Source organism: Leptosomus discolor, chromosome 3 (genome assembly GCF_034619465.1).
Source record: "Leptosomus discolor isolate bLepDis1 chromosome 3, bLepDis1.hap2, whole genome shotgun sequence".
Taxonomy (NCBI): domain Eukaryota; kingdom Metazoa; phylum Chordata; class Aves; order Leptosomiformes; family Leptosomidae; genus Leptosomus; species Leptosomus discolor.
This window is the reverse complement of record NC_141393.1, coordinates 57,607,180-57,631,357: the sequence shown is the minus strand read 5'-3', so window position 1 is coordinate 57,631,357 and position 24,178 is coordinate 57,607,180. Positions and strand designations below refer to the sequence as shown.

The 24,178-nt window shown below is 38.8% G+C and overlaps 1 protein-coding gene across 1 annotated transcript in view; it reads left to right on the top strand.

Annotated features, from left to right (window-relative positions):
- The window catches only part of USP24 (ubiquitin specific peptidase 24), a 64,260-nt gene that overhangs the window by 31,478 nt on the left and 8,604 nt on the right, over positions 1-24,178 (top strand). Inside the window, 35 exon segments of the mRNA XM_086463282.1 lie at positions 178-244; positions 416-526; positions 929-1,027; positions 1,107-1,277; positions 1,915-2,000; positions 2,149-2,242; positions 2,502-2,657; positions 4,979-5,076; positions 5,856-5,951; positions 6,105-6,333; positions 7,284-7,443; positions 7,763-7,918; positions 8,485-8,555; positions 9,323-9,483; positions 10,346-10,407; positions 10,763-10,954; positions 11,246-11,363; positions 12,700-12,862; positions 13,309-13,428; positions 13,665-13,790; positions 13,999-14,097; positions 14,309-14,391; positions 14,605-14,746; positions 15,178-15,297; positions 15,687-15,907; positions 16,346-16,470; positions 17,127-17,268; positions 17,613-17,763; positions 19,061-19,156; positions 19,780-19,883; positions 20,329-20,442; positions 21,136-21,232; positions 22,730-22,846; positions 23,500-23,592; positions 23,925-24,030. Coding sequence (XP_086319408.1) covers positions 178-244; positions 416-526; positions 929-1,027; positions 1,107-1,277; positions 1,915-2,000; positions 2,149-2,242; positions 2,502-2,657; positions 4,979-5,076; positions 5,856-5,951; positions 6,105-6,333; positions 7,284-7,443; positions 7,763-7,918; positions 8,485-8,555; positions 9,323-9,483; positions 10,346-10,407; positions 10,763-10,954; positions 11,246-11,363; positions 12,700-12,862; positions 13,309-13,428; positions 13,665-13,790; positions 13,999-14,097; positions 14,309-14,391; positions 14,605-14,746; positions 15,178-15,297; positions 15,687-15,907; positions 16,346-16,470; positions 17,127-17,268; positions 17,613-17,763; positions 19,061-19,156; positions 19,780-19,883; positions 20,329-20,442; positions 21,136-21,232; positions 22,730-22,846; positions 23,500-23,592; positions 23,925-24,030 — 4,346 coding nt within the window.

The following is a 24,178-nucleotide window of genomic DNA, read 5'->3' as shown; positions in this document are numbered from 1 at the left end:
CACATCTCAAGCAGTATAACGCAAGCTTCTTAGCCTGTTTTCATAGTTAATTTCGACTTAATTAACTCCAGATTTAAGGAGTTATATTTGAAAACAGCTAATTCATGGTAGTTACCCATGGGCGTTGAAAATTAATCTCTGAGACAAGTTACTCTTGTTTTTAATGTTTATCTCTAGGTCAACTAAACTTGTAATAATTGAAAGACTGCTGCTGTTGGCAGAGCGTTATGTGATAACAATAGAGGTAAGAGATGCAATTTCTTATTAGATGAGGCTGAGAACACGACTTCAAATATTATTAAAAATGGTAAAAGTTATTTAAACCTATGCAACTCGAGTAACTCTGTTATGTAACGTCATAGAAATGTCTTTGTTTTCAAGGGTGGTTTTTACTGTCCTCCTTCTCTTCCTGTAGGACCTTTACTCTGTTCCCCGAACTATTCTACCTCATGGTGCCTCTTTCCATGGACATCTTTTAACACTTAATGTTACATACGAGTCTACCAAAGATACCTTCACCATAGAGGTATGTGTACACAGGTTGTGTGTGTCCTGTGGTGTTGATCACGTAGCTACTCTTGGGTTTTTTGATGCCTGGACTGAACAGAGTAAGCTGGTTTTAAGGACTCTGTCAACTTGAAAACTCAATTTGAAAATGTTGGAAGTGTATATAAGGCTACTGTAATGGAAGCATCTGTAGACTAAATGTATTTTAGTCATCATTCCAGGGTGGGAAAATAAGTTATTTGTTTATTGTCAGTGATAGAGCTTTTCTATTGCTGTCCTACCCTGTCGGTCTCTTTTGTGACAATACCTTTACTACCCTATGCAGAGGAGCAGGAAGACTTAAATGGAAAACTTTTCTTTTTTTCTCTTGGAATTTACTGCTTGAGCAGACTTACTGAACCAGTGTCATTTAATTTTCCAGGCTCATAGCAATGAAACTGTAGGGAGTGTCAGGTGGAAGATAGCAAAGATGTTGAATTCACCTGTGGATAATATACAGATATTTGCCAATGACAGCCTGGTATGTTAACTACAAAGAATTCTCATTCTTTATGAAATTGAGTCTTTTCCAGAACTAACGGATAAATATTTTCCTGCAGCTAACTGTAAATAAAGATCAGAAACTACTCCACCAACTGGGCTTCTCTGATGAGCAAGTCCTTACAGTAAAAACATCAGGAAGTGGGACTCCATCAGGCAGCTCTGCAGATTCCTCAACCAGTTCCAGCAACAGCAGCAGTGTATTTAGTTCATCCTATGCAATGGAACAGGTACAGCATAATAGCCTGAACCATCCGTCAGATTTTTCCTCGAGAGCATAGTTGGAGGAGACGTAGCTGGGGTGGAAGAGGTACAGTAAGATGAGACAGAAGCAGTTCACATCAGCTTGAGTATCCAGTGTTTCGTAGTCTAGTTTTGCTTTCAAACTGTGATTGAAACAAGGATTTAAATGCACAATTGTCTTATGCATGCAGATTGGACTTTATAAGCTGTATTTTGTCACCTAGTGTAGCCTGCTTGATGTTTATTAATCTCTACAGGGTCTTTTAAACAAAAACAAGGTCCATATAATGTAATTTTGAGACTGTATATTTGTTAGGGGGAGAGATTTCTGTATTTTCACTATTAATAAAGCCTCAGTATGGAAATAAAATAAGAAACCTCAACTAGTGTGTTCAAACCATTACTGGTCTGCTTTGTATGTCAACCCTAACTAACAGTTGACTTCAAAAATTGATTGTTAAAAGGGAAATCGGGTAATGTAAAAATTCAGCTGTTAAGTCTAGAAAGTAGCTGGGATTTCTACAGGTCAGGCTGGCACCTGGGTCAGTTGCTTCAGTGAAGAACTCTTAAATTACTTGCAACAGAGAGGAGAAAAAGACCTTTGTATTTCTGCTTAATTCTCAGGAGAAGTCCCTCCCTGGAGTAGTCATGGCTCTTGTGTGTAATGTGTTTGATATGCTTTATCAACTTGCCAATCTGGAGGAGCCAAGGTAAGCAAACTAAACGGTCATTAAATATTGAATAAATGCTCACACTGCAAAGTTTGAATAGCCACTTATTTTACAGTGTGTAGGCATCCACCAGGCCACAGTGTGGCTGAGCCCTATTTTGTGCAAGTAACTTCTGATAACTTTTCAGGATAACACTGCGAGTGAGGAAACTTCTGCTCTTGATTCCCACTGACCCGGCTATTCAGGAGGCTCTTGATCAGCTTGATTCGCTGGGAAGGAAGGTATGGATTACACAATAACTAATCTTGGTGATCTTAACAAAAGGGATTTTACTACCAGGTTTCTTAAGTACCCTCTCAGATTATAATCTGTGAAGTGTTTGAAACTCTACTGCAGACTAATATTCATGTTAAGCATTATTGACTTATTTCCAAGCAGCTGGATGTGAGAGGGTTATTACAGGGATTAGAGGAAATGTATTGCTGATTACAACAAAATGCAGTAGTCTCAAGTATTTCTTCTGTGGCTTTGTCTTCCTAGAAAACACTGCTATCAGAATCAAGTTCTCAGTCTTCAAAATCACCATCCTTGTCTTCAAAACACCAACATCAGCCCAGTGCTAGTTCAATACTAGAAAGTCTTTTCAGATCTTTTGCTCCAGGCATGTCCACCTTCAGAGTGCTCTACAATTTAGAGGTAAGAAAACAAACTTACTTCTACCTGTGTTTCTAAGCACTAAGGTTTAAGCAGTTCTAAGTTCCTTGGGCAGGAGTCCAGCATGACAGGCTTATATGCAAAATGCAAATGTCATGTCATAGTCTGCTTTTATGTATGCAGTAAACTCTACACAGAAAGGTAGAGTAAAAAGTTGCCTTTTAGAGACTTTACTGTGAAGCCAGACCCCTCTGTTGGTGATTTGCAAGGTGGAAGGAGTATTGTGAAATGGAGAGAAGCAAAGAAACATAAAAGTCCTCACCATTTAGGTAAAATTCTTGCTTGAATCTACAGGAACTCTGAATGTGTGATTTTTAGTAGATACTAAAAAAAAAAAAAAAGTTGGCTCTTTAATGGGAGCTGTTGTTTAGTTTCGTTTTGCTTGATTCAATTTGAAAGAAAAAGAATGCTAACTTCCCTTCTATGGGAGTACCATATTCTGTCTGTAGAGGTTGAGGAGGAGTATTTTTGAGAAGTATTCAACTGTGAAGAATTTTCACTATCCAAATGTGCAGGGTGTTTACCCAGAAGCCTCTGGCCTGTTTTAGCTGCGAATGGAAAGGGAGCAGAATACACACAATTTCTTTACCCCTAAGTGTACTCCTGAGCAAGTTCTTTAGCCAAAACACTGGATTAGACCCTGTAAAAAGATTCTTTCCAAGTGTTCAATGTGTGGGTTTTAAATATAAGAGAGTTCAGCTGGTGTCGTTGTTAGGACACTGTAATCTGCACATTCTAGGAAGCTGGACAGTTTCTAGTTCTATTCGCAGGTCCCACTGTTTATAGGGACCAGTTAAAAATACGATTTGAACGACTCACAGTTAGAGGACCGGTTGCCAGCAGCTTCAAAAACAGTGGACAAAGTTGTTCTCTTTCATTCCTGGTGTGTGCCAAGATTACTGTAGGAATTTTCTTGTAGTTTCTGTCCTTTGGGTTTCTGCAGTCTAGTGTTAGCTCGTAGTCTTCCTACGCTGTCATCACGCTGCATCGTTAGGGTTCCCCCCTTTTCTGTACAGCTGGAATGAAAGATATTTGACGTCTTTGAAATATGTTGACAAGCTCTGCAGCTGAAAGCAAATGGTTTAGCATATCACGGCAAGAGTGTCTTGTTGAACTGGCAGGTTGTATTACAGTATGATGAGACAGTTGTCTGCTATGCCAGAGAAAATAATAAAAGCAAGTAATAAATTGTTTGCTTTTCTGGCAAGGGATGAGAAGTAGTCAAGTGGATTAGGTGAGTAGATTATACGAGTGGACTTGTTCCTCAGGTCCAGTCAAGCCAATCGGAAGATGATTTCTGTCAGGAAAAGGGTGATGGGCTTGCTTATCCCCTCAACTGGTGATCTGTTGAAAATATGGGAACCAATCTGAACTGCTTTCTGAAAAAATGTGCACAGAAAATTTGCAGAGCATATGAAAAAGATGAAAATTCAGTGTTGCAGATGTTCAGGGTTATATCATGCAATGTTGTGATAAGACTTCATGCCTGGAACTCTGTAAACCATTCTTCAGACCTGTGACCCTGGAAAAGATGTGTTTTGTTTTCCCACGTGCAGCACTGTTGGCTGTATAGGCCAAAGAGACTTTTCAAGAAAGTGAACAACTTCTGGGGCTTTGGGAGGGACTGGGGTTTTTTTGTTTGTTTGGAGGGTGTTTGGTTTTTTCTTTATGTAAGATGAAATGAGATTTATTATAAGTGTGCATGAGATCTCACCCACAAGAGACAGCAGACATCCTTATGGCCATGTTTGAGTGTAACTGCATTCTGTGGAGTTTAGTGCTGGCTTGAAACAGGAGGGATGATAGAGTGCTGATGTTCATAAGGCCTGTAGATTTACATGGACCATCTTTTGAAAAAAAAAAAAAAAAAAAAAAAGAAAAATAAGAGCAATACAGTTATGTTTCATAAGGCGTGAATCAATAAGTAGGCCATCTGTAGGGTGTTTTATGAGATGCTGTCAACTGAAAATCTAGAAAGAAGGATTTGGGCTCTTGAGGAGCACCAGCTGAGCCTGAAGACAACATTTCATATGCTAGAGTAGGTACTTTATCCTTTGCCTTAATAAATAAACTGCAATGAGAAAAACATGCCCTTTGATACAGAATAAATATCTGTAATAGCCATAGTTGTCCTGAATATATTTTAATGTGATTTCTCTTTACTGACTACAGCTTTGCATAAGTGTATTGTTAATTGCTTCATTTATAGTGGATTTTTTTCTGTTATACTTTTAACCTTCAGCAGATTAAAAAATACTAAGGGGAGGGTGTGTAACGCATGCTTATTTATTCATTTATTGTAGGTACTGAGCTCCAAGCTGATGCCGACTGCAGATGATGAAATGGCAAGAAACTGTGCCAAGTCTTTCTGTGAAAACTTCCTCAGAGCAGGAGGTTTGAGGTTAGACTTCAAAATCTTGACTCAATTTATAGCACTTCATTTAGGTAGCAGTTCTGCGAGGCTTCTCATTTCCACACTGTAGCACACTAGTACACCTATCAGCTTCTTTTTCAGAGAAGAAAAATCTGCCCAAAGCCGTTTTTCCATTATCTAGTGTCTGAAAAGCTACTATCATAATGTAACAGAGTACCTATTGTTAAACCCCAAAATAAAGTTGGGCACAGATAAGCTTGTGAAGTGTAGCTTTTAGTGGGGTAGTTGATACTCGGATAGTTAGCATTTACGTGTTTCAGTTCAAATTTGCAAGTGTGTACATTATACTATGTCCTGCGTAGATATCAGTGGACATTTTAAGCCGTCAAAGCGTAGGTTGTGCGGTGGGAACCAAATTAAATTTCACAGTCCAAAATTCAGACCCTTCAGATAACAGCTGAGGCTCAGTGTAAGTGGTTGGAACACCTGGCAATACTGCTTGTGCTTCTGTCAGGTTTATCAAGTAGATGTTGCTCTTAGTAATTCTATCCACCACCACCCCTGCCCTGCCCCGTAGATCCTGAAGCATTTTCCAGCAGGAACAGAAAGCTTCCATCTGTAGGTAGGTGTAGGAGAGGAAAATGGGGATGTTAGTCTCCAAAGATGCCAGTTTGACAGTTTTAACTGGCCCTCAGCTGGCTGAATAGGAGGAGGGAAGGATAGAGAGAAATTAATTGCAGCTCTCTCCTAATGTAAAACATTTTCAAACAGAGTCTGTGCTACTGGTTTGTTTTTTTTTTTTTAAGTTTGGTGGTGAATGTGATGCAGAGAGATTCCATCCCATCAGAAGTAGACTATGAAACAAGACAGGGAGTCTATTCCATCTGCCTGCAACTTGCAAGGTATGTAACTGCCTTTCATTAGAGAAAGTGCTGCTTTCTTGGTTTTTAGTGCAGCTTGTAATATTTAAGATTAATTGGTACTTTGAGTTCTGTTTCATTCACTTGCTGTGAACATTCAAAAATAAGCCTGGCGTTTTTGCTCTGTGAATGTAGGTTCTTGCTTGTTGGCCAGACAATGCCTACCTTACTGGATGAGGATTTCATTAAAGATGGGGTAGAAGCATTGTCCTCACGCCCCTTCCGTAATGTCAGCCGACAAGCAAGTAGGCAGATGTCCATTTGTGGAACACCTGAGAAGTCATCCTACCGACAGCTCTCTGTGTCTGACAGATCCTCCATTAGGGTAGAAGAAATCATACCAGCAGCAAGAGTTGCCATACAAGTAAGGAAGTGTTTGATGGTTTGTGGTGATGGTAGCGGTGTCGTCTCCAGTGACAGCTCTATAACTGCTAGATTTTTTTTAATCCAAAATCTGTCTTTTATACAGGTTCTTACCTGGGCTTCATTTAAAAGCCTCTGAAAATCCTGACCATCAGTCTTTCTTGCCGATCTTGATCTGAATTTTAGCATGGTCTCAGAAATTATTTTGGCAGTACAAAGGAAAGCAGTACCCCAAAAGTGCTTACCGGAAATAGATCTACACAGAAATCTTGTGATTTGTTTTCAGTCACACTTAACTTTGAGATCTTACTCTTGTTCATTTTCTGTGAAGAGAAAGAAGGTTCCTGCTTGAACTTGTGGTTTACAGTCCATATTTCTTTGAATTAGAGACTTTGAGCAAGTTTTTTGTTTCAAATAGCTCATTAAAAATTGAATTTGCTTGGTGGTACCCTGGGGAAAAGGGAATTTTTTTTTTTCAATACTTGGAAGAAAAGGCTATTTTCTCCTTTTATAGGCATGTCTGTAATTAATCTGGGACTGGCTATTTACTAAAACAATCTCATTTAACAGGAACTCAACCCATTTGACAGCTGACTCCAGTTGAAAGAAACTTCATAGTTAATGTAACAAGTATGCTATGTTAGGTTCTTGGGCAGTGCTTCTCAAATGGATTGATATGATTGAACTGAGCATGCCTATCTCCAGATAGGTGAAAAAGGTATTCTCCTAGTGGAGAATTTAAAAACTAACTACTTCCTATTAAGGGAGCAATACTAATCTCTCCTTGGGAACAAAAAGGCTCTTGTATCCTTGAGCCTGCTAAGAGACGAGAGAGGAAAACAAATCCAAATGTCAATTTGACGTGATCCAGAAGATACGTTCCTCTTATCCCTATGATCAGCAAAGGCTGTTGAATATCACAGAAGTAACTGCTGTTTCTTGTTCCTTCAGACTATGGAGGTGAATGATTTCACTTCCACAGTGGCTTGCTTCATGCGACTCTCTTGGGCTGCTGCTGCGGGACGACTGGACCTTGTGGGAAGTAGTCAGCCAATTAAAGAGAGCAACACTTTATTTCCTGCTGGGATTCGAAACAGGCTTAGCAGCTCAGGTAGGTTAACTCTGTCTCTAAACCAATCTAAAGAAAGCATTGGGTTTATTCTTAATAGAACACTTTCAGAGCGTGAAGATGAATCCATTCAAGTTGCATTCAATGATCCTCTTGGGTCCCTTCCATTCGGGATGTTATATGATTGAATTACACAAATCTGAGCAAAACGCTGTACATTTATGTGGTATTTGGAGACATGGCATTTGGAGTTTTTTAAATCGCTAAATTTTTTAAATTTTTAAATTGAGAACTGACCAGAAGCTGAAGACATCTGAAAAAATGTAATGGATTTACAGCACTTCTTCATTTCTCAATGCAGGAAGTAACTGCAGTTCAGGAAGCGAAGGAGAGCCAACTGCGCTGCACGCTGGTATCTGTGTGAGACAGCAGTCTGTATCCACCAAAGATGCTCTGATTGCTGGAGAAGCCTTGTCTCTCTTAGTAACATGCCTTCAGCTACGCAGTCAGCAACTAGGTATGAAATAACATTGGGTTACTCACTATTTGGATTATAAGTAAGGTGAGGGAAAGTTTTTGGAGACAGATCAGTATAAAAAAAACCATAAGAAACTTCTAGCTTTATGAGCTGAGACAGCTCAAGTTAAAAACACAAAATTTAATTAAAAAATACAGGAGTGTTTTTTTCCAAGACTGAGGAACAGGTGGCATGAAACAAGGCATGGGGTGCTGTGCCTTAGTGGAATGTTTTGAGAAAGCTGACTTACTGCCAGTATATAAATATTTGCACTGGCTTTGAAGTGTGTAATTCTGTGAGTGCTTCTGTTTGCCTGGCTGGTGTTTCGAACTTGAACTTCTGTGTACAGGAAGTGTAAACATTGGTGGTGGTGGAAGGCAAAGGAAAATACTGTTATGACATGGTACTGGTCTCTGTTAGGGAAGGAGATACGGAAGTATGCAAATAGCCATTACTGCTTTTCAGTGTTGATGGACCTCTAGGTCCTATGGTATTTTAGTGCAAGACTGTAACTGACTGACTTTAAATTATTTTAAAAAAAATAGCCTGGTACTCTTCTGTTCTAGGATCTTTTTACAATTTGCCTTGTGTTGCCGATTTCATCATTGACATACTGCTTGGATCACCCAGTGCTGAGGTGAGGGTCTTTCTCTGAAAGCTTCTTAAATGTTATTCTTCTGAAATATGTACCCTTTGATCATTTGATATGGTCTGCAGATAAAATTCTTCATTACAAGTATTCCCACGGTTGTTTGTATTTGAATGAATAACCTTTGTATAATTGTTAGTAATTACAGTATCTAGTGATGTGTTGATAGGAAATGCTGAAGTATTGCATTCTTTAGGCTTGTTTAATCCATGAGGTGCACAGGATTGTGCTGTGGCTAGTCTAAAGAAAATACTCTCATTTTGGTGAGATACATTCTTTAAAGCTAATACTTTAGGAAAAGTTCCAAGTAACTTTCATCTCAAAAGATTTGGGTAAGATTTAATGGACTCTTCTGAACTTTTTAAAAATTCTTCCAAGTGTCAGAACCCTCCTAACATTCATTGTTTCTGATTTAAGATTATTCTGGATATTCTGAAATCTAGAGATTTTCAAGTCAAGCTTACTTCATTTCATTGCATCTCATATATTTTGCACTAAGTCATTGCATCTTTTCACCCTCATCTGAGTTTATAATCTGTGTATAATAAAGCATCAGATCTTTTAGCTCAGGGATGAAAGTTGATTGCTAAATCCCTATAAATAGAGAAACCCTGGCTGGTGGGTGCAGAGCTCGTCGTCTGCTTTATGCAAGCATTTCAATGTCTGTTTTTTCTGTTAGATTTCTAACAAAACAGAAGTGTGGTTTTTTGCGACCTTTGAGCAACTGTAAGTGTTTGATAATGCCACTGTTTCAGATTCGTCGTGTTGCTTGTGACCAGTTGTACACCCTTAGTCAGACAGATACGTCAGCTCACCCAGATGTACAAAAGCCAAACCAGTTTCTCCTGAGCGTTGTTCTTGGTGCCCAGCTGCCTCTTTGGTCACCAACCAGCATCATGAGAGGAATCAACCAGAGGTAAGTCAGATGCATGTTTATAGAGGAAGCAAATCTATCACATTTTTAAATGAGTAGTGCTGTGGAAGTTCTGAGGCACAAGGGATTAGGACGTTGCAAGCTGTAGAAAGTAGACATCCCTGTCGCAACCCAGATAGTTTTGGAAGTATGTAAACTGAAGGGAAATAAAACTGAATTCTCAAGGTACAACTCTTCCTCTGAACTCTTATAGTTCAGCTTATTTGAATTCCCATTCAGGAAGTGGTAATTGCTAAATAGGCCTGTTCTTTCTAGGATGTGGTCATGGCAGTCAGAACCTGGCTGGAATCCAGCTTGAGGCATGGAGGTGATGGGATGTATGACAGTAACATTGAATTTATTTGATGGTATTGCAAACATCCAGATCAGAAACCATTCCTAAAGGCTCCAGCCTTTTCAGTGATGTCTGGACCCATGACTTCACCTGACTTCTTGTTACTTATGCTACCCATTACACCTGTAAAGACTGTAGGTGTCAGTCCTGTTAAGTTGTCCCTGACTGGCCAAAGGTGGTTGAATTTAACAGTAACTTTAAACAGCAATTTTGAGAGGAATCTGAATAGAGTAACTGGGAAGTTAAAATGTGGTGTTGTTTTATCATCATCTCATAATTAAAATTGTTATGAGGTGAAGGAAGAAATCAGGATTAAATGTTATTCATAACTTTCAGAAGTAGCTGAATTGGGAAGGAATTTGTTTTAAAGCTGCAGCATGTGCATGTAGAAGCAGAGCTAGATAGCTATGCTATTTTGGATTAGATGGACAGAGCGCACAGGACCTAAAGGCAACTGCTTAGAAAAACGTTTCTGTTGTTAAACCTTTCTTCTATTTGTACCCGTTTCAGACTTTTGTCCCAGTGTACAGAATATTTTGACCTGAGGTGTCAGTTATTGGATGACCTCACATGTAAGTATGTACAAGCACACGTGTCATTCTGACTGCAGCTTCCAAGCATGTCTTCCTTCTGTAGACAAGATGTAGAATTGCCTTCACGGAGGGGTTTCTACACCGTGAACTCCATGTGACCTGCCAGTGTGCTGGCTGTCCTGTGTTAATGCCTGCTGTGGACTGTTCTTGGCCTTCAGTACCAGCAAGGCAGCTCACTCCTTTTCGAAAGTGAACAGAGTTCCTTTGTGGAAGGTATACTTTGTACGCATTGTGGCGGAAACTAGACCATTACCAAACTGTTTGAAATTCTTTGTATTTATATTCTACATTTATAGAGCTGTTAATTTTTCCATGTTTTCTCTTTCTCTTGCAGCATCAGAAATGGAACAGCTAAAGATAAGCCCAGCTGCCATGTTAGAAGATGAAATCACCTGGCTAGACAATTTTGAACCCAACCGCACAGCTGAATGTGAGACCAGTGAAGCTGATAACATCCTGTTAGCAGGACACTTGAGGCTCATCAAGACTCTCCTTTCCCTTTGTGGGGCAGAGAAGGAAATGGTTGGTAAGTATTCCTTTTTACTCTAAAGTGACTAGACTAGTGTGAATTCTGCATAGCACTAACAGATTACTTGATCAGTAGACAGTACATGTGAAGAGATTGTAGTACATCAGTAGAAGTGATGCAGAGCTGTAAGGAGTAATTTTGGCAGTATCTTCGTACCTTTGACGTTTAAAATATGTGGCTGTGGTTTTGTTGACACAATGCTGTTAAGTGATTTTGCTGTTATGGAACACATTGTGACATTTGCAGTGATAAAGTATTTAATGGTAGCTGTGGATTACTGTGTTACAGGTTCATCTTTGATTAAGCCGTTGTTGGATGATTTCCTCTTCCGAGCATCCAGGATTATTCTGAATAGCCATTCTCCAGCAGGCAGTGCTGCAATCAGTCAGCAAGACTTTCATCCAAAGTAAAAATTGGGGGTTTTTTGTTTGTTGGGTTTTGTCCTAGATCTCATGAATGCAAATGTCATGCTGGGACTACAGATACTAGGATTTAATACCAATGCTGGAGCATTTCTCCAGTTCTCTACGTTTCCTGCATAAGTGTCCAAATAGCATTTTTGTGAGTTTGTGTGACCCAAAATCTTAGCTTTTCTTTACTTCCAAAGGCTGTGCTTTGTTTATTAGATCAGTAACGAGCTGCAAGCACAACTGAGCGCTGGTTTCATGAGTCCAAAGAGGAGTACGCCTTCAGCTCATCATTACTTGGGAAGTTGGCTAAATTGGAGCATGAGCAGGAAATTAATTTCCCAAGCCCCTTGTAAATGAGAATCTCAAAAGTTCCCTTATTTTCTTTTTCCCTTCGAGAGCTGCATTTTGTAAAAAGCTTACGCCAAGCAAGTCTCCTTGCACCTGAGAGAGCTGATAATAGCCCAGAATATATGAAATGGGGATAAAAGAGTGAGCTTATTTCCTGTTACACCTGCCTTCTGTTATTGCCGTACAATATCTGAAGGTGTTGGTAGGTTAGCTGGTGTGGAGTTTTGTGCTGCTGCAGCTGGATTGCTTGTATCACACTGAGTAGTTGGTGTTATAGTTGGATTGGGCATATCCGCTCTGCCTTTCCACAAACTCTAGAGAAGGTTCCAGTGGAGCATTAGCAACCCCTGAACAGGATGGGACTTTGCTACACCTTAGTTTTTTGCTCCAACTTTGCTCCATTGCAGTTCATCTCAAGCATGCTCTTTTGTTTGGTTACAGTAAATAAAGCCTTTTCTTTGGCCTTTAGAAGAAAGGGCTATTGAGTTTGATCCACTGAAAAGAGCTAAGTGGAAGGGTTTTGTACTGGTCTAGCACAGCTACGGTCTAATGTCATCTCTTGTAGCAAGTAAGTTATCTGGCCTAGCTCTTTCAAAGCTTGCCTCCCTTTGAATAAGTCATCATGTCTCCATCGGTGTTACTGTGATAGATCAGTCTGTCCTCAGACATACAACAAATTCTGTGTCTTTGTTTTAGGGCACCTACTTTTCCTTGCTACTGAATGTTAACAAGAAGTGTCTCCATGTCAGTAAGGGAGGCTTATTTAAAAGAGTGCTCCTGCTGCTGCTCTTCTAATTTGATTCTTCCCAGTTCTCCTTCCCCAGGAAAGAACAAATAGCACACTGCAGTCTCTCAGGAGTGTTTTATCATTTCAAGTGTTCCTTTTGAACATTAATTGTCACTTGTTCTGAGTAATACAACGTTCTGAGTAATACGGCTTTCTGGAATTAGAAATAATTGAATCATCTACAAAATAGATCTCAGATGTGGTTTCCTTTTTAGGTGCAGTACGGCAGATAGCCGATTAGCTGCTTATGAAGTGTTGGTAATGCTGGCCGATAGCTCACCTTCCAATCTCCAGCTTATTACAAAAGAGCTGCTTTCTATGCATCACCAGTGTGACCCTGCACTTACCAAGGAGTTTGATGTAAGCAAGAAGCCTTTTTTGGTTTGTATTAGCGTGGTTTGTGTGTCACTTATTTAACTGCTTCACTCATGAAATTTCCATGGTCTTCAATTTAAAACAACAAAAAACAGATAAGAGTAAATGCAGATCCGTCTGATCTTCCTCAGAAGCAAATACTCCAGTGAGTCTTCATCAGTTGTTATCTCAGTAAGAAAGAAGTATTTCCTAAATATCACCAATTTTACTTAGATACATTTTAGGCCATTTTTAGCAGTTTTGTGCAGTGCTAAATATCTGAATGACCAAACATAGCACTGTTGCGATCTTTCAGAATTTATAATCCTGGTTTTCAATTAAATTGCTCTTAACAGCTCATATAAAGGTGATTATAAAAGCTATAGTATGTTGTTGGAGTCTCATGGTTTTTTATAACTTACTGGGACAAAAAAAGATGTTTGTCATTCTAGTATCTTCCACCGGTGGATAGTCGCTCCATTTCAGGATTTGTGGGACTGAAGAATGGCGGTGCTACTTGTTACATGAATGCCGTCTTCCAGCAGCTATATATGCAGCCTGGCCTCCCAGAGGTAATTGGTTCAACATCCAGTAAAGTCCTCTTTTAGGAGTTACTGTCACCTGAACTGCAAGTTCATCTTAACATCATTTGTAAATGAAATATTTTTTAAAAATAAAAACAAAACTGTGTATGCACATGTGTGTGCGTAAATATGTAAATTATAATTTGTTTTGCTGTGTGTCATGACAATTTAAATTAATTCTTAGCAAAATTATTACTATAATATGGTTATTTGTTTCCTTCCAGGCCTTGCTTTCCATTGATGATGATACAGACAATCCAGATGACAGTGTGTTCTATCAAGTTCAGTCTCTTTTTGGTCACTTGATGGAAAGCAAGCTACAGTATTATGTACCTGAGAACTTTTGGAAGGTATCGCATCTTTTTGTTTGTAACTTTCCTGCTTAATGACTAATCATTTATTCAGCCTTTTCTCATGGCATAATTTCTAGAGATAAAGTAAGTTCTACTTCAAAAAGTCAAAACATGTAAAAATAAGAGATTTCTTTAAAAAATCACTTTCTTTAGTGATATGTATATGGAACACCAACCTTTTCATATATATTTATACTTTATGTAGATTTTCAAGATGTGGAATAAGGAACTTTACGTTAGAGAGCAACAGGATGCTTATGAGTTCTTCACCAGTCTTATAGATCAGATGGATGAGTACCTCAAGGTAAAAACCTCAGGGATTTGTTTCCTTATTTATATGCAACTCCTTGGTACCTTTTCTCTCTTTCTTCTCTGTTCTTCAGAAAAGAAGGCAGAGCGCCATCCAGCTTATTTCATAATCTACATAGTATTCAGGAGTTTAAAATTCCTATTGCTTTCTTGGTCTTTCGCTCTGCAATATAACCAACTGATGTCTAACTCTACATCTCCAACAGAAAATAGGAAGAGACCAAATATTTAAGAATACATTTCAAGGAATCTTCTCTGATCAGAAGATCTGCAAGGACTGTCCTCACAGGTAATGTTAAATTTAGTGCATTAGTTACCAAGTTATGTGCTCGCACAACTGCTAAAATATGTAGGTTAAAATAGCACAGGAAAGTGAAGACATATGCCTTTGAGAATCACAGCTGTTGATAGCTATGAGGCAAAAACAATATTCTTTCCTAAGTGTATGTCTTAATGCAAGTTGGATAGGTTCTACTCTGTCGATTTTTCTTCTTGAATTTAGGTATGAGCGCGAGGAAGCCTTCATGGCTCTCAACCTAGGTGTGACTTCATGTCAAAGTCTGGAAATATCATTGGATCAGTTTGTTAGAGGAGAAGTTCTGGAAGGAAGCAATGCATACTACTGCGAAAAGTGCAAAGAAAAGGTATTGGTTCTTAATGTGTGTGAAAGAAGATTCAGCTGTAGCCTGGTATTTTCTTAAGCATTACATGGTCATAGAAACCGTGCTTAGATACTACTTGCTCTTTCTATGTTGAAAATCTAATCAAAAGGTTAAATCCATAAATCCATGCAGGTAACATTCTTTGTTCCCTGTAACTCGTATTGTAGACTGAACATTTAGAGGGATGGCCGGATGGTAAAATGTTCTGTAACATACCAGCCCACTGCACAAACTGTGACAGCTGCAATAGTACTTTACCTGTACATATTATTACAGTCATCCTATGGTCATCCTGCCTCCTGTGGCTGTATTGTACATTGCTTTGAGTTGGCTGGAATTGTGTATCTGTAGAAGAATGCTACAGAATGCTTGAGGTATATAGATAGAGGTGATACTCTTGTTTTCTTTTTAAGAGAACTACAGTGAAGCGCACATGCATTAAGGTCTTACCTAGCCTCTTGGTGATTCACTTGATGAGATTTGGCTTTGATTGGGAGAGCGGACGTTCTATTAAATATGATGAACAAATAAGGGTAAGAAAACTTTTCTGTGTGGTGCCCCCCTCCCCGCCCCCTGGCTTTGTGGAGTGGACTCTCGCTCTTCCTGTTCATTTTTCCTTCTTTTCCCTACATTTTGATACAGAGGTTTTGAATACATGGTACGCTTGATCACACTACAGAAAACAAGTATTTTTCCTTAGAGCTTTCCTTGTCTGCAGCTTCTCAGGGTCCTTTTGGAAAGCAAGAGCAAAAACCTCTGTAAAGACCTTTTATTTAACTTCTGTGTCATAAGGGTAAAAAGTTGAAGTACCGTGTTTTCCTTTGGTGTTCCCGATGTGGGAAGTGTTAATACGATTGTCTTAAAATTACACTAAGCATTACACAATATAATCTCTGTTAATATGAAATACCTCTTCAAACAGTTTCCCTGGATGCTGAACATGGAGCCTTATACTGTGTCAGGGATGGCTCGCCAGGACTCGTCCTCAGAAGTGGGAGACAACGGTAGAAATGCAGATCAAGGAGGCGGAGGCTCCCCAAGGAAGAAAGTTGCCCCTACAGAAAACTATGAGCTTGTTGGTGTTATCGTTCACAGTGGCCAGGCACATGCAGGCCACTACTACTCCTTTATAAAGGACAGGAGGTAATGGCCAGGAAGATTTGCATGGGAGGTTTGGGAGAGGTCTAAAGACTACTTGTTTTGGGGAGGTATATTGAACTGTTGAGAGCTCTGTTGGAAACACTCCTCCCTTTCTTAACACCCAACATTGTAAGTGTTAAGACAATAACATAGTAATATGGGACACTGTATCATAAAAGTCTCAGCAGTTCTTACATACCTTGTGTTGCAGTTTGAAGGCTTCCTGTGACCCTTAGTTGCAGGTGATGTGCTTATCATATTTTTAATCAAGCTTATTTTTTTTAAAAATGTAACTTTGACATTGACTGAACTAAACTTTCTATTTCCTGTCAAAACAAATGGGAGCAAAGGGTTGTAATTCCTAAGGTATTCAGAGTGGTTTGGGTTTTTTACTAGTCAAGTAACTTTTTCTGTTGTGTTTCTATTCTGTTTTGCTCACAGGGGATGTGGAAAAGGAAAGTGGTATAAATTTAATGACACCGTTGTTGAAGAATTTGATTTAACTGATGAAACCTTGGAATATGAATGTTTTGGTGGAGAGTATAGACCTAAAGTCTATGATCAATGTAAGCAGAAGTACAGATTGATTTACAGTGGCTTTATGTTTCATACTTGTTCTTGGTAGAGCTATGTCTAGGTAGAGCTCAGTCCATTGTTTGTCCTTTGAGTTAGTTGGTCTAATAATCCTTCTGAAGCAGTTTTTTCCTAAAGTTGTCTGTTTACTAAAGGACATAATAGCTTGCATATGGCCTAATATTGAACCATATTCACTGTTGTTCAGCGCTTTGTACACTTAGTAGCAGAGGACATTTAAAAGTAAAATGGCACCTTGTTAAAATAGCTTAAAAAAACAAGATGCAAAACAGGCCTTATTTTAGGTGAGTGAAAATGACTGTGCATAGAACGTGGTGTGGCATCATATAGTTAAATTTTTCAATGCTTTAAGGAGTTAATTCCAAATCTATTTCTACCATAATTCACTTGTTTCATAATTCTGATAATTATCTTTCTAAAACACCTATGCTTTTTGCAAAAATATTTTAGAATTCAGGGTTTTGTTGTTCACTAACATAGACTGATGTTTTGATCTGACGAATTACTTTATACTGCCACAGCGTATGTTACTTGCACACCCAGTTTCACTTCCCTGTAGGAATGAAAAAGGAATGAAAAAGGTACTAAACCTTCAAAGGCCTTCATCGGATGCCATTTCTCCCATCAGCTAACCCTTACCCTGATGTGCGTCGGCGCTACTGGAATGCCTATATGCTGTTTTACCAGAGAGTGTCTGATCAGAACTCTCCAGTCTTACCAAAGAAAAGTCGAGTGAGCGTTGTACGTCAAGAAGCTGAGGACCTCTCGTTGTAAGTTCCTCTTGTGTCTGTAAAGGTGTCTCTTATGTTGATATCTAGACCCTATCTCCAGAACTAAGAAATGAGTAATTCCTGTTCGAGACAGGAGTATACTGACCCTTCTGTTGGTTTGACTTTCTAAGCTCCTTAATGAATAGTCTTTTATTGCTTTTATAACTTCTTCCATACTGCTGTCACTGCAGTGAGAAGTTCAAGCTGAGTGACAGCCTCAAGAAGTATTTAGACTGTCATCTAAATTTGCCTTAAGATTATACTGGCTATGCTGGTATTTTAAACTTGAACTGTAGATTTATCATAGAATTTCATTATTCACCTTGACCTTGTATATATTTCAGATCTGCTCCATCTTCGCCAGAAATTTCACCCCAGTCATCACCTCGACCCCATAGGCCCAACAGTGACCGCCTCTCCATCTTGACTAAGCTGGTTCGAAAAGGAGAAAAAAAGGGACTTTTTGTAGAGAAAATGCCTGTGCGGATATATCAGGTAAGAGCACTCTGAAAGTGGTAACTAAATCCTACTGTCATGAAATTTAAGCACATAGTAAGAGGAACATAGTAACTTTGAAGGTGGCCTTGAAGTAACTCCTTTCTTGAAAGTAAAGCTAGAAAATAATTCTGGATTCTGACATAAAGTTATTCACAAGCTGTTCAGTGGTACGTTACTGTAAGTTTTGCTGTCCCTTCTGACAAAATTGACCCATCATTCTTTGGTTTGAAGAAACTGGAGGCAAATTAGTCAAATGTGAGAGATAGCAGCAGTCCACCTGCAAGTAGCGAGAGACAGGAGCAGAGAAGATGCTTCATCTGAAGTACACTTGAGGAGTAATGGAGACGATGGAAATTACAGTCATCCTCAAGTTCTTGAGTTAACAAGAGTGTAGAAAGGGGAGGAGAAGTAAGAGAAACCAAAACCAGCTTCAATTCTGTTCATGTCTGTTAGCTTTTGTAATACTGAATATGGCCTCAAAGGGGAAAACACAGATGTTGAAGGCAATTTTGCAAGTCAGGACTGAAAATGGAGGTGTGATGGCATTGGCAGAGCAGCAAGAGGATGGTAGAACCTGTATATCTGTTAGCTGTCATAAGGGAAAGTTCTCAGTCTGCAGGCCTGCAGCTCTGGTCCAGACAGGCAAGCGTACAGTCTTGCATATATTTGACCTGAACACACACCATCCTGCTGATCTGCACATCTGCAGGAGAGCCTCACATGCACAGTCAGAATAAGCTGTGCAAGCTATGTGTGGCCCTCCACACGGGCTGTATCAGGGCACTAATAGTCACATAAGGCATTCTTGTATCTGGGGTTGTATTATTACAATAGACAGAACTTGGCTCAAATTTCTTGAGAGACTTTCAGCAAAATCTCATTTGAAAAAAGAGGGGCTTGGCATTTCAGTACTTTATTGTGACTGCAGCTTGTACTTACACCATGATTCCTTTCTCTGTGCATATAAATTTGCTAAGCAAGCCTTTCAGGTTTGAAGGATGTTCTCTTGGCTTTTTTATTAAAAGCAAGCAAAAAATATAACTTTATCAGCAACTTCATTTTCCTTTTCCCTTAATGGCCTAATGATTAAGTCCCTCATTTGTTGTCATCTATTTTGTAATATCCTTGGAAGAAAAACACTGGTTTTTCTCCTCCGCTGAAGCTGTGATTCAGAGTGTGAACAGAACAGGTCTGACACTGGTTTTTAAACACCACACTTATTTACATAAAAGGTGCAATTTTAGTTAGAGAAATGTACTTCGACATTTTAAAATTTTTTTGCCTCCTTTTACAGATGGTGAGAGATGAAAACTTGAAATTTATGAAGAATAGAGATGTATACAGTAGTGACTACTTCAGTTTTGTTCTGTCATTAGCTTCACTGAATGCTGTGAGTACCTAGATTTTAATCTTGGAGTATTCAGAATATATTGGGTAGAAAGGGCCGCAGAAGCTATTTGGGTCACAACCAGGAAAACTGGAAGAGAAGGGTTGACATGATTTTGCTTTTCCAGCTGAGTAATTCATTATCTCCAATATTTTTTCATGCTGATAACAGCTGTCTCAGAGCAGACTCCGTCCTGCTGTTCTAGTAGTGGGAGAAACATCATTGTGCCATAGTAAAATTTATGAAAGAACACACACCTTTTTTTAATGATGTAAACTTTAGAGCTCTAGAGGGACAGAAATTCCTCTCTATATGGAAGATCCAATAGTTGGTGTTGGTCACTCAAAGCTGATTTTCATTGGAAATACAGTTTACTAAATCAGTTTTTCTAAATGGAGTAGTAAACACCAGCATTTATTAAATCCACGTATCTAGAGGGCCTTACAGCAAGTTCGTTCCTGTTTTAACAGCGTTAACTAGCATAGTCAGCACTGGAGACCGTTTTTAGCACATGCCTTATTTTTTTTCCAAATGAAGTAAATTACTTGAACACATTGATGTGTTTGGGACAGCATATGTGCTGCAGGCATACTCCTGCTCTGAAGTAAATTTGACGTTTCTTTCAGACTAAGGTAAAGCATCCTTATTATCCATGCATGGCAAAGGTGAGCTTACAGCTGGCAGTGCAGTTCCTCTTCCAAACCTATCTCCGAACCAAGAAGAAACTCAGGTAAAGCCTTGTTCTAGGTACTGTAACAACATATTCTGAGGTTTTTGTGCTGCTTGTACCTACAGCACCTTGAAATACCGCAGGTAGCGTAGACATTTACAGAAGTAGTGATACGTTTCTGCTTTGCATTGGAATCACCTGTCACAAAGAAATCTGAGAGGAAGGAGGGTCATGTATATATAACCTGACAGTTTGCTGCTTCTCCCAGCTGTCCATTATTTTAGTGGTGGTGGATTGAGCATGGAAAGGCTTTAATGGATTTAAAGACAGCAAACTGTTCCAAAATACTTCGCTAAGTGTTTTTGTCCTAAGCCATCTAATGTATGTTCAATTAAACTAAAAATTCTTTCTATTTGGCAAACAGGAAAGTTAGGTTTCTTAGGTGGCTTAGGTTTTGGAGGTGTTTTCTCTTTCATTACTGACACTTGTCCCTCTTTTGTTAAAGGGCTGATACAGAAGAATGGATTGCCACCATAGATGCATTGCTCTCCAAAAGCATTGATGCTTGTCAGTGGTTAGTTGAATATTTCGTCGGGCCAGAGGGCCGGGAGCTTGTGAAGTAAGTACTGGTAATTCTGTCTTAAGTGTTTTGTGTCTCATGTGTGGATAAAGCTTCCTAATAACATGATCTAGTCTATACTGACATATTCCCAAAGAGCTGACTGTGCACGTTCTTTGTTAAACAGACACTTTAGATAATCACTTAGGGGTTTATTTCTAGTATTTCCTCTGATTGTGCAGCTTTCTGAGCAATTCTGAAAAATTAATAAAACAGTGCAGCATATGTGGAGAGGGATGCAGACGTTTAATTCAGTGGAGTGCCTTGGAATGTGTTTGAGTTTGTCTAGTCACTTTTGCAAGTGCTGGGAAAGGAGAACATGGTGAAAGTGTTTGGGGTAAGGTAAGTTAAATACTTGCCTGACAGAGATTGGAGAAACTGCAAAGAATTTTTCTTTGTTTTGGAAACACCTAAGACAAATTATTGGAGCTCTGATGCACTTGGAGAGGTGTGTCAATGTAAAGAAAATTTTATCTTTGAAGCTGCATTGAAAGACAGGATCCTTGAATGAACAAACACAAGTGTGACAAGTGGGAATGCAGGAAACTGAGTTAAAGCTTATCCACAGAAGTACAATACAAGAAGTATCTGGACTGTTATCCTTTTTAAAATAATAAACAGCACACGTAATCATAGTACCATGTGTACACGTTGATTCCAGTTCTCTTTGCAGCTTTGCCTTTTATTTTCCAGGACTTTCCTCCTGGAATGCAGCGTAAGAGAGGTGCGAGTCGCTGTAGCCACTATTCTTGAAAAAACCCTCGACAGTGCCTTGCTTTATCAGGAGAAGGTTAGTGTCACCTCATCACCCGTGATCCTGTTGGTTTTCTCTACCTAATGGCCCTTGCTGTGTTTGCAGACAATGCTGTGTGGTTGGTAAATGACAAGGTGGAAGGCTCTCGTCTTGATCATGCTTGTAGCTCTTCATTTCTTGAATAGGTTAATGCTTGTCTGTTCCTACCCTAGGAGGTAACATGCTGCTGTAATTCTCAGAATTTGAGTTCACAGTGTTACTTAAAAACAATTCTGCCTGATTTCAGCTTGTCTTATAAACTGGTATTGCCTGTTCTTTTAGTAGTTTGGAAACTGTGTTTTCTTAAGATTTATTATCTTTTCCTGATTCCAGAAATCAGCTTCATTTTTAACTGATTCTCCTTCCTCACTCAATCAGAAGCCTATAGCAATGGTAACTTGTTCCAGAGACCATAAGTATGGTTATTGTTAAAGGTTTAATTTTCTACTAGAAAATCTTGGCAAGTAAGTTTGGGAAGCGCAGCTTTGTTACATTTTGCTGATCTTAATGTTCTAGGAAGACTCAGCAGGAAATTTGTGAAAAGGAATTATGTGTAGAATGTTTGAGATTTACCTGTTTCCCTTGGGATACCTGAACCAAATAATTTGTACTAAGAGAACTCAAGACAGAAGTGTTACCTGTGTTCTGGTGTGTTCCTGTAGGTTGTCAGTCGGGGCTTGAACACTTTTAAAGGTCCAAATCTTGTTTAGTCTGAAATTAATTTTTTTTTTAACATCAAATCTTAAATTTTTTTGTGATAGAATATTTTTTCTATGCAGTTTCTGGGATCTATTGATTCTTTTTCAACCAGTGTCATGGATGGAAGGCACTACTGTTGTATAGGCTTCTGTTAAGAATGTTGGTCATATTTAGAGCTTTAAGGAAAAATTGCTGTGAGGTCCTACGTGCTGAATACAGTAGTAGGGAGACGAACATTTACAATCTAGTGTGATAATTGTTGGTTTCTTCCTCTTGGCTGTTAGTTGTCATCTCTTAACTGAGATGTAGTAAATTATATACCAGTGTGTCTACCCTTAGTGTGTTTTGATGCAAACTAAACCCTAACATTGCTTTTTGTGTAATTGAGTATGACAGTACGCTAACATGAGACCCTGAGTGACAGTTTACATCTAATCTGGTTTGTTTTGCATTGCTGTGATGACTGGAACATCTGAATGTTGGTTCAGTCTGTGGAGTAATTTGAATTGATTTAAAAATTTTGCAAACTGATGTAACTGCTAAGTTCCACCTCTTTGAGCAAGTTACCTACATGCCAATGCTTTCATTACTTCACTGTTTAATACATGCAGCATTCATTCAGAAGAGTTAAAAATGGGAAGGCTGCAATCCTATATTAGCTGCTGATATCACAGCAAGCATGTCTGACCACTCACACGATTTTGTTAACCATACCTTAACTCTGATATGTGAAACGCTTTTGTTTGTTCAGCAGTAGACAACTCTTTATGCTCAAATCAATAATTTTTTTCACAGTTAAAAAGTCTACATCAATTATTGGAGGTGCTACTTGCTCTACTGGATAAAGACGTACCTGAAAACTGTAAAAACTGTGCTCAGTACTTTTTGCTATTCAATAACTTTGTACAGAAGGTAAGAAACCATTGTTTTTTCATGCTGTTTTAATTTTAAAGGACAATTGTAAAGCAGCTAGTCATTCATGTTTATAGAAGGTTTAAGCAGCACAGTGAAACTCTTCCAGAACTGTTTAGAGTATTCTTTTTTCTTCTTTTTTTTTTTAAAAAAAAATGTGAATAACTTTGAACATTGGATTTGGATAAAATCACACAAAAATATACCAGCAAGTATACCAAGTGAAGATGTCATTTCCAGCGTCTGAATTTTGGGTTTCTGGTTTTGGGGGAGGGTGTTCTTGGCTGTTTTTAAAAAAATAAAAGAAAAACCTAGTGTTCAGGATCTTTTGTCCTATAGGAAGCAGAGTAACTGACTGGACTGTTCACCCCAGTGTGGTTTCTCTCTATTCCCCTGTTCTTCTTGTTCTTCTTCCTTTTTATTTTTTTTTTATGACACTTATTTTGCATATGGTGATTCTAGTCTGGTTTATATAATGTGCTCTGTATAATCCAACTTTTTAGAGGTGTACCTTATTGATCTGTGTGATGGTTGAGGTTGGTTTTTTTTGAGTGGAAAATGCAGCGTTTAGCCTACGCATTTTATTTCTGTTCCCTAGAGCACTAATTCTTTACCTGCGCAGGAATCTTAACTTCTTATTGTTCTCTAAACAGCAGGGTATAAGGGCTAGCAGTCTTCTTCTCAGACACTCTGCTTTGAGGCACATGATCAACTTTCTTCTTGGCCCCAACCGGCAGAGTAATCAGGTAAAGTTCATGTGTGCTGTAGTTTGTCCATCCCCATGTTCTTTTTATGATGCTTAAATTATGGATAAATACTTTTTGTGTGGTAGGATAGACTAATCCTTGGATTATTCTGTAAACTTCGTGCAAGTCTTAGCCTACCTGTGTGTAGTTAGTGTGGAAAAAGCCATTTTGGCAGAAGTGAGCATCATGGTTTTGGTAATAACAAAATTTTCACCAACCTCAAAGTATTAGAGCATGGTGGTGGACTGTTAAGACATTGCTTTGTTTTGATTTAACGGAAGTTGACTAGATCAACCCATCAAAAGTTAATTAAATCTCTCCTCTGGCTCAAGCAGAATCGCAGGTGGAGTTCAGCACAAGCACGTGAGTTTGGATATCTCCATAATACTGTAGCACTACTTGTTTTGCACTCTGACGTCTCCTCACAAAGAAATGTTGGTAAGAATTGTGGTTTTGCCTTTTGGTGACTGTGTGTTTCAGTTACTTTCACTGAGAGTAACTTTAATATCAGTGAGGAAAATACAATAACTTTTTTATTTTAGGCAGTAATGGTTAGCATACATTTGATTGATCTTTATTTTGCTAT